Source organism: Staurois parvus, unplaced genomic scaffold, assembly GCF_062004578.1.
Source record: "Staurois parvus isolate SC_StPar_1 unplaced genomic scaffold, SC_StPar_1.0 ptg000174l, whole genome shotgun sequence".
Classification (NCBI taxonomy): domain Eukaryota; kingdom Metazoa; phylum Chordata; class Amphibia; order Anura; family Ranidae; genus Staurois; species Staurois parvus.
Genome location: NW_028317970.1, coordinates 1,941,128 through 1,951,448, shown reverse-complemented (window position 1 = coordinate 1,951,448; position 10,321 = coordinate 1,941,128). Strand labels below are relative to the sequence as shown.

Here is a 10,321-nt window from a genome sequence, read left to right as displayed (position 1 = left end):
CACCTGCAGTGACCCTGGGGGGAGGAAACTTGGCACCAGCACGCCGCCAAATCCATCCCCACCATTAGGGGCTCTGGAGACAATTGTCTGCTATTTACACTCCGTTCCTCCGCACGTCACCTGATCACATGACAGTTTACTTCCACAGATTCTGGACAGATTTCTGAATGGTAAAGGTCAAAGGTCACTCTTCAGTTTAGGAGAGGTAGGACGCACCCAGGAACAAGGATTTGGTTTGCATGGAAGTCTCATATAGAGGACCCCTCAAATCTCCCCATCCAAATGTCCCTCCATCTAGAGTCTATATGTCCTATGACATCACACTGACCTCACAGCTCCTCCCCCAATGTCCCTCCATCCAGAGTCAGAGAATCCTATGACATCAAACTGACCTCACAGCTTCTCCTCCCAATTTCCCTCCATCCAGAGTCGGAGAATCCTATGACATCAAACTGACCTCACAGCTCCTCCTCCCAATGTCCCTCCATCCAGAGTCAGAGAATCCTATGACATCACACTGACCTCACAGCTCCTCCTCCCAATGTCCCTCCATTCGGAGTCAAGTGGGGCTATAATAAATGGAGACCTGAATGGAGAGGTGAGGAGGATTCTGGGAATATCATTTAATGTGACTATTTGTGTTCAGATGTAGAGTTTTCCTCCTGTGAAGTCTGGAGATCATATGACATCACATTGCCTCCACCTCCCTCCCTGATAGAAGAGAGAAAGAAGAAGAAGATTCTAGAAGTCACCAGAGAGATCACTGAGCTGCTGACAGGAGAGGTGAGCGGTGCCGGGAATTCTGGGACATTCTCCAGTAACAGACAAGGGATGTGTCTGGATGGTGACTGTATCATTGTGTGTGTCAGGTTCCTATAAGGTGTCAGGGTGTCACTGTCTATTTCTCCATGGAGGAGTGGGAGTATTTAGAAGGACACAAGGATCTCTACAAGGACGTCATGATGGACAATCAGCCGCCCCTCACATCACCGGGTAAGAGGAGACTTTATTGTAAAGGAGAGAGCAGTACGGAGGATCCACCTAGATCCCCCATCATCTGATAAACACATAGAAACAATGGATTCAGTCAGTGTGTGTGTTTCCTACAGATGGATCCAGTCATGGGAACCCACCAGAGAGATGTCCCCGTCCTCTGTATTCCCGGGATTCCACACAGGAAGGTCACACCATCCCTCACCATCATCAGGTAGATGAGGAACAATCACTGATAGTATCATTAGGATCTGTACATTATCTGCATTGTTACCATTGATGTCATTTTTATTATATATTCAGAGTGGAAACCTGAGAGATCCTAAAGTTGAGGTTAAAGAAGAGATAAAAGAGGAGGAGGATGGGGGGATGGAGGAGTCAGAGCTTCTAAAAGAACACAAAGATCTGTACCAGGACACCATGGTGGAGTCATCCAGCTACAGGAACCCACCAGAGAGATGTCCCCGTCCTCTGTATTCCCGGGATTCCACACAGGAAGGTCACACCATCCCTCACCATCATCAGGTAGATGATGACAATTATTGGTAGTTGTGATTTATACACAGCATGTTTGTTACAATGAATGTTTTATTATATCTTTCAGAGTGGAATCCTCGGGGATGATAATATTGATGTTAAAGAAGAGTATAAAGAGGAGGATGAGGAGTATGGAGTGATGGAGGAGTTTTCAGAAGGACACAAGGATATGATGGAGCCACCTAATACCAGGAGCCCACCAGAGAGCTGTCCCCGTCCTCTGTATTCCTGGGATTCCACACAGGAAGGTCACACCATCCCTCACAATTACAAGGTTGGTGGGATGGAGAATCTAGAACATGGACTTGTAGAGACTATGGGCTCCAATCACAAAGCGGTATCTTCCCGTATCCCAGTATGTAGTAAGATGCTGCATTCTGTTTGTTAGTAGTGAATCCTGCGGGTAATTTACCACTGGTGTCCATAGCAACACTTGTAAATAGCTTGTTGTTAAGGAGAGGGCAGCCGCCAGTGTCCCCAACAACCAGTAAACAAGGAGCGGACGGTCACCAAGTTCCCCGCTGACAGCTGTGACAGGTCTGGTATGGGTTTTAAATGAAACCCCGATGCCAAAATAATAAAAAAAGTTGTGGGTTCCCCTTCAAAATCAATACCAGACCCTTAGTGAGTGCCCACCTTCCTCCTGAACCATACCAGGCCACATATCCTCAACATGAGGTGGGTGCTTCAGGTCAGGGGGGCTCTGCCACCCCTCAAAAGCACCTTGTTTCCATGTCGATGGGGAAAAGGGTCCCTTCCCCACATCCCTGGGCACTGGTTGTGGGGGGCTGTGGGTGGGGGGCTTATTGGAATCTGGAAGCCACCTTTAACATGGAGGCCCCCAGATCCCAGCCCCCCCACAATGTGAATGAGTATAGAGTACATAGTACCCCTATTCATTCACCAAAAAAGGGTAAAAAAACACTGGAATAAATTTTTGACAAAACAAAAATAAAGAAAAATATCCCCCTGATGTAGATCCATCGATGATCCAATCACAATACTCGCTGTCATCGCTGACTCGAAGAAAAAACAAAGCTCCCCTCCTGCTGTCTGACAGCTCTGTCACCTCCCACTTCTGAAAAAACTGAGGCGTTCTACCACCCTGTGACATCACTGGGTGGCCTTGCCCTCTTGTGACGTCACCAATACAACATGCCCCGGTCAGTGACGTCACCAATACAACATGCCCCGGTCAGTGACGTCACCAATACAACATGCCCCGGTCAGTGACATCACCGAGTGGCACCGCCCCTTAGTATATTTAGTGGCAGGAGGCAGCAGAGCTGTCAGACAGAGGGGAGTCTTCATTGGGAGCCGAGCTTTTCTTTCCGAGTCAGCGGTGACAGCGAGCATCGTGATTGATGATGGATCTACACTGGGGGGACACTTTGCTTTATTTTTGGTTTTTTAAAAAAGGATTTGTGAAAAACTGTCTTATATTTTTTGGGGTGAATAATTAGGGGTACCATGTACCCCATACTCATTCACATGGGGTGAGGGATCTGAGGGCCCCCTTGTTAAATTTCTTAAGTCCTCTGCCTGCAAACCCCCACAGCAACTAGCCTGGATTGTGGGGAAGAGTCCCTTGTCTCCATCAACATGGACAAGGTGCTCTGGGGGAGCAAAGCCCCCCTGCCCCAGAACATCCACTCCATGTTAAGGGCACGTGGCCTGGTATGTTTCAGGAGGGGGGGGTCACTTGCTCATCCCCCCTTTTCCTGACCTTCCAGGCTGCATGCTCAGATAGGGGTCTGATATGTATTTCTTTCATTTTGGCATGGGGTCCCCCTCAAAATCCATACCAGAACCGAGGGGGGACTCCACGCCATTTTCTTAATATTTCATTGCCGGTAATTATTTTTTTAAGATTTATTGGTTAGGAAGTGGCGGCGGCTGCTCGCTCCCTAACAACCATGTTGTTTACTGGTTGTTAAGGATGCCTCCTCGATCCGCTACAGTCCGGCTTCCGTCCCCTACACTCCACCAAAACCGCCTTACTCAAACTCTCCAACGACCTGCTAACCGCCAAAGCTAATGGCCACTATTCAGTGCTCCTACTCCTTGACCTCTCTGCGGCCTTCGACACAGTCGACCACCCCCTCCTCCTCAAAAAACTACACTCCCTCGGCCTCAGAGATTCTGCTCTCTCCTGGCTCTCATCCTACCTGTCACAACGCTCTTTCAGCGTTACCTATAATGCTACCACCTCCCCCTCACTCCCCCTCTCTGTTGGGGTCCCTCAAGGCTCTGTCCTCGGGCCCCTTCTCTTCTCCATCTACACCTCCTCTCTTGGCCAACTCATACACTCTCATGGCTTCAACTACCACCTCTATGCCGACGACACAAATCTATCTCTCAACCCCCCACCTCACCCCCTTGATCTCCGCCCGAATCACACACCTACTGAGCGACATATCAGACTGGATGTCGCTCCACTTCCTTAAACTGAACCTATCCAAAACCGAATTTCTTGTTTTCCCCCCAGCCCAGACACCACCCCCCCATTGACTTCTCCATCATGTCCAACAACGCCACCATCAAACCCGCCCCGCAGGCCAGAGTACTTGGTGTCATTCTGGACTCCAACCTATCCTTCCAGCCCCAAGTCCAATCTTTAACAAACTCATGCAGACTCCGCCTCCGCAACATGCAGACTCCACCTCCGCAACATCGCCAAAATCTGCACGTTCCTAACCCCAGAAACCACTAAACAGCTCATCCACTCCCTCATCATATCACGACTCGACTACTGCAACTCCCTCCTCACTGGCCTGCCTCGCCGCTGGCTATCCCCGCTTCAGTCCATCCTGAATACGGCTGCCAGACTCATTCACCTTACCAACCGCTCCATCTCTGCCACCCCCCTCTGCCAATCCCTCCACTGGCCTCCATTCAGTGTCCTCCACCCCCCTCTGCCAATCCCTCCACTGGCCTCCACTCAGTGTCCGCCACCCTCCTCTGCCAATCCCTCCACTGGCTTCCGATTGCGCAACGGATCAAATTCAAAATCCTAACACTGACGTACAAAGCTGCATTTCATTCTTTATTTCCTTCTGTGAATGTAACGCCTGTTCATGCGGTATTTACTGAGCGTGTTCAGTGTTTGTGGTCAATACCGCAACACGGGATAGGAAATGGACAGTTTCAGGATGGCATGCGGTATTTAGGGGAAATGTACCGACATATCACATGTGATCTGCTTCTGTGAAGGGAGACAATGTGTGGATTTTGTGTGATGTCACAATCATAAATCTTACATTTTACAGATGATATTCTCTCTCATTTCCTTGATTTAGAGTGGAGATCCAATCGATATAGAATTTGAGGTGAAAGCAGAAGAAGAAGAGGCGTATGTGAGGGATGATCAGCAGTCTATGGAGGAGGATGGAATAACGGGGACATTTATAGAGGAGGACACTCCTACAGAGATCAGCACAGGTGGGTCATGAACACTAAATCCATTCCTCCACCCATACTGCTCACTGATTGGTCCAGAGTAGGGCGGGGACTGGGTGATATCAGCCTGTAATCCCCTGGTCACTTTCCTGAGCTGTGTTCCCCGTCCTGTATTCCTGGATTTCTCTCGGATAATCTTCCTTCTCTGTGCTGCAGACACAATTTATGTATCTAGACTGGATTTATGGAGGTTCTGGGGTTCAGCTGGCAGCAAAATGTTCATTTTTACTATAAGCATTGCATAATGTAGGCACCCAGGACATGTGACTGGGGTCTCCTGCCTTGTGCCTGACTCCTCCAGGGTACCTTCTCTGTTATCTGCTGGCTGTGCCGGGTGGAGGGATATGTCTGTAGTGTCTCAGACCCAAGTCACTGAGTGCAGTCTCAGGAGATGGGAGGCAGCGGTGTGGGACCTCTGCAACTTGTCTACAGTAAACCACTAAGCTTCCACTGATTACTGAACACCAATATTATGAGATCTGACCCTTACACTATATAATTTATATTGTACATTACATACTCCTGACCCCTGCACTATATACTCCATGTTGTACATTACACACTCCTGACCCCTGCACTATATACTCTATGTTGTACATTACACATTCCTGACCCCTGCACTATATACTCTGTTGTACATTACATACTCCTGACCCCTGCACTATATACTCTATGTTGTACATTACATACTCCTGACTTCTGCACTATATACTCTACATTGTACATTACATACTCCTGACCCCTGCACTATATACTCTATGTTGTACATTACATACTCCTGACCCCTGCACTATATACTCTACATTGTACATTACATACTCCTGGCCCCTGCACTATATACTCTGTGTTGTACATTACATACTCCTGACCCCTGCACTATATACTCTATGTTGTACATTACATACTCCTGACCCCTGCACTATATACTCTATGTTGTACATTACATACTCCTGACCCCTGCACTATATACTCTATGTTGTACATTACACACTCCTGACCCCTGCACTATATACTCTATGTTGTACATTACATCCTCCTGACTTCTGCACTATATACTCTACATTGTACATTACATACTCCTGACCCCTGCACTATATACTCTATGCTGTACATTACATACTCCTGACCCCTGCACTATATACTCTATGTTGTACATTACATACTCCTGACCCCTGCACTATATACTCTATGTTGTACATTACATACTCCTGACCCCTGCACTATATACTCTATGTTGTACATTACATACTCCTGACCCCTGCACTATATACTCCATGTTGTACAGTCCATAGTCCTGACTTCTGCTCTCCCCCTCCCCCCACTGCTATATATACAAATAATATGGATTCTCTTTTGTTACACCCATTTCCTCCCAGCTGGACATTTTATATCGGATGATGTGATTGGAGCACAGACTTTTACATGGTGATAATAATGTGATAACATCCTCCAACTTTGGACCCTTAAACAGAAAGTTATAATGAGGGAGGAGTCAATACCCCAATGATGGTGGTCTTCAGGATCAGTCCAGTCTTCATCTTGGTTGTTCTCCCCCCATCTTCACTCTCTGACCTCTGGTGGGGCTCATCATGACTAAATCATGGACTAAATAAGGAAGTGCAGTACTTCTTGTGTTGGGAAGATGGCGATGAGTGATAGAGGGGGTGGGGACCCTCGTCCTATAATCCCCTCATCACTGTCCCTCCTATAAAAGACAGTTCTGGTTGTTTCCTCACTCTCTGACTAAGGTCCATGAATAAAGAAATGACCTGGTAGGAGATCAGAGGAGCCATTTCCTAGTTCCCTTGAGGGTGGAATTGTAAGCTCCTCAGAGACCAAGCTGCCTGATGTGGGCGGAGTCTTGGTTTGGGGGAACCAATCAGCTCCTGTCTAGTAATCCTCTTTGTCTTTGTATTTTAGTCCATGGCCGGGAGATGAGGAAAACCTCAGAGGATTGTCTCACTTTGTCTCCAGACTGGAAAGTAGAAGATGAGGACATCACACAGTATAGTCCAGGAGAAAACCCGGCTCCCTCCAATGTCCATCCGGCACCACCCAGTGTAGATGGACCATCGGATTCCTCGTATCCTGAGGAACCTGAGTGTGGGAAATGTTTTTCAGAGAAGTCCAATCTTTGCAGACATCAGAAATCTCACACAGGGGAAAAGCCGAATTCCTGTTCTGAGTGCGGGAAATGTTTTTCACTTAAATCCAGTCTTTGCAGACATCAGAAATATCATACGGGGAAAAAGCTGTATTCCTGTTCTGAGTGCGGGAAATGTTTTTCAAGTTTGTCCAGTCTATTCACACATCATAGATCTCACACCGGAGAGAAGCCATATTCCTGTCCTGAGTGTGGGAAATGTTTTTCATACAAGTCTGTTCTTTGCAGACATCAGAAAGCTCACACGGGAAAGAAGTCGTATTCCTGTTCTGTGTGCGGGAAATGTTTTTCACAGAAGTCCAATCTTTACAGACATCAGAGATGTCACATGGGGGAGAAGCCATATTCCTGTCTTGAGTGCGAGAAATGTTTTTCAAGTAAATCCAGTCTGTACACACATCAGCGATCTCACACAGGGGAGAAGCTGTATTCCTGTGCTGAGTGCGGGAAATGTTTTTCATATAAGTCCGTTCTTTGCAGGCATCAGAAATCTCACATGGGGAAGAAGCTGAATTCCTGTTCTGTGTGCGGGAAATGTTTTTCACAGAAGTCCAATCTTTACACACATCTGAGAACTCACACGGGGGAGAAGCCGTATTCCTGTCCTGATTGTGGGAAGTGTTTTTCAAATAAGTCTCATCTTCACGCACATCAGAGATCTCACACGGGGGAGAAGCCGTATTCCTGTCCTGAGTGCGGGAAATGTTTTTCACGGAAGTCCAATCTTTACACACATCAGAGATCTCACACAGGGGAGAAGCCATTTTCCTGTCCTGAGTGCGGTAAATGTTTTTCAAATAAGCCCCATCTTCACACACATCAGAGATCTCACACAGGGGAGAAGCCGTATTCCTGTTCTGAGTGTGGGAAATGTTTTTCATGGAAGTGCAATCTTTCCAGACATCAGAGATCTCACATGGGGGAGAAGCCACTTTCCTGTCCTGAGTGAGGGAATTGTTCCTCACTGGAGTCCTGTCTTCCTGTACATCAGGGATCCCACACAACCCTGGAGGTGTATTAGTGCCTTGAGTGCGGGAAACGTCTTCTAGATGAATGTTGCTGGACATCCCAGCTCTCATGTGGGGAAGAAGCACACCCTGATATACACCTCAGATATACTCCATGGCTGATCTTCATCATGGAAGAAACAGTTGATAAGGAGATCAGAGGCCCCCAAAGACATGGATGAAGTGTGGGATCGGGTCGGCCATTGATGGCAGGAGAAGAATAAAAATCGAATCCTGACCTATGAGTACATTTTGTTGTGGGAGATTTCACAAACACTTGGAGGTCTATTTAAAAAAACATCATTTGAAGGAATGTGCGGAGCCTTCATCCAGCTGTGACAAGTTTTGGCCATGTTCTTATTTCATGTGATCATTGGCTCCATCTAGTGGCCATAATGTCGTTTTCATTTAACCCCCTTCCAGCCCGGGACAATTTTCAGCTTTCAGCGCTCTCACACTTCCAATGACAATTACTCAGGAATGTAACATTGTACTATATGACATTTGTATCATTTTTCACACAAATTGCGCTTTCTTTTGGTGGGATTTATTTATCTCTGGGATTTTATTTTTATGCTATAAAAGACCAAACATTAAAATAAAACTAAAATAATGTTTTCTTAGTTTCTGTTATAAAATGTTGCAAACAAGTAACTGCTTCATTTCTTTGGTTTCTTTCTCTTGGAATTCCCTTTTCTGGTTTTCAAAGATCTATACTCTCCTTCCTAACCTCAGAGCAGACCTTTGGATTGTCCTCCTCCTCTCCTTCCTAACCTCAGAGCAGACCTTTGTATTGTCCTCCTCCTCCTCTCCTTCCTAACCTCAGAGCAGACCTTTAGATTGTCCTCTTCCTCCTCTCCTTCCTAATCTCAGAGCAGACCTTTGGATTGTCCTCCTCCTCTCCTTCCTAACCTCAGAGCAGACCTTTGGATTGTCCTCTTCCTCTCCTTCCTAACCTCAGAGCAGACCTGTCAGGAATGGACTGGCCAGTAATGGTGGGACTCACCTGCCTTGTGGGCTGCAGTACCAGGGCTGGCCAGCGGGTGCTCCCAGCAATCAGAGACTCAACCCTGCAGCCAGCCAAACACCTGAAACTGCTTATGCAGGTGTATTTAGGTGATGGCCAGACCTGCAGTCTTGGCCTTGGTGTCTGTCTTTTTCCTGGGCCCTGAATCTTGTTCCTGCATTCCTGTTCCTGTCTCTGATTCGTTGCTGACCCTGCCTGATTCCGGACCTCTGCTGACTTCTCCTGTTTCATCCCTGGCTTGTGACCCCGACCATTCTCTGCCTGACCCCCTGTTCCTACCTGCCCGATTGTTATTGACCCGGCCTGCCTGACGACGCTTGCATTGTATATATTGTTATCTGTGGGTGGTTTGGTTCGTTTGCACTGTGTTATGTTTTAGTATTGCACTGCGTTTATGTTTGTATTGTTAGTCTTTAATAAATTGTCTTATTGTTTATAACATATCTGAAGCCTGCGTTTCCCTGCGTCAGTCACATACCTCTGGTCACACCCTGGAGCCCTGACATGCAGTGTCAGTAGGTCACTGTCACTTGATACATTGCACACAAAACCGCAGTGTTGGCAGAAGCAGGCCTGATCTCTGTTAGCACTTGCCGGTAAATTTTGATGACTCTCATATGCAGCAAAGTGCCAGTACTAGTGCCACGCTACCTTTTGGTGAACTGGTGAGCACCAGCAGCCTAGTACATCCTGGTCTTTCACATACCATCACTGCAGTATCACTTAGTGATGTGGTGAGTCCCAGAAGTGCAGTACAAGATAGTGTGGTGGAGAGCACAAGTATTGTCCAGCAACCACAAGTATTGTCCCTCAGCCACCAAGAATTCGCACACAGGCCTGTAGAGTCCCTAGTATCCTTTCATATGTGCTTGCAAATCCAAATTGGCAGCCCATAAATTCCGCAGCACCCGTACTTCCCCCATTCACTGCCCAACCTGGAATTCAGGTGGAAACAGCAAATTTAACTACTCCCCTTGATTTTTGGAGCTGTTTTTCACAGAAGATCTGTATGCATTGATTGTGGATCAAAGCAATTTACATGCACAACAGTTTATCAGGCTGGGATCCTGAAACGTTCTTATGTAAGTGTTGTTCAGCAGATCTTTGACAGAGCCAATGCCCTTTGTGTACAAG

The 10,321-nt window shown here is 47.0% G+C and overlaps 1 protein-coding gene across 1 annotated transcript; it reads left to right on the top strand.

Moving 5' to 3' along the window:
• Nucleotides 1-6,913: 6,913 nt before the first annotated feature.
• On the top strand, nucleotides 6,914-9,630 carry LOC149462503 (uncharacterized). The gene has a single exon (XM_089676796.1). It carries the CDS (start codon nucleotides 6,924-6,926, stop codon nucleotides 8,100-8,102), a length of 1,179 nt encoding a protein of 392 aa, XP_089532922.1. The 5' UTR covers nucleotides 6,914-6,923; the 3' UTR covers nucleotides 8,103-9,630.
• The last annotated feature ends 691 nt before the right edge of the window (nucleotides 9,631-10,321 follow it).

Bases quoted from the DNA above. Each gene is read 5' to 3' on its own strand.
- LOC149462503 (XM_089676796.1), top strand. From the start codon at position 6,924: ATGAGGAAAACCTCAGAGGATTGTCTCACTTTGTCTCCAGACTGGAAA.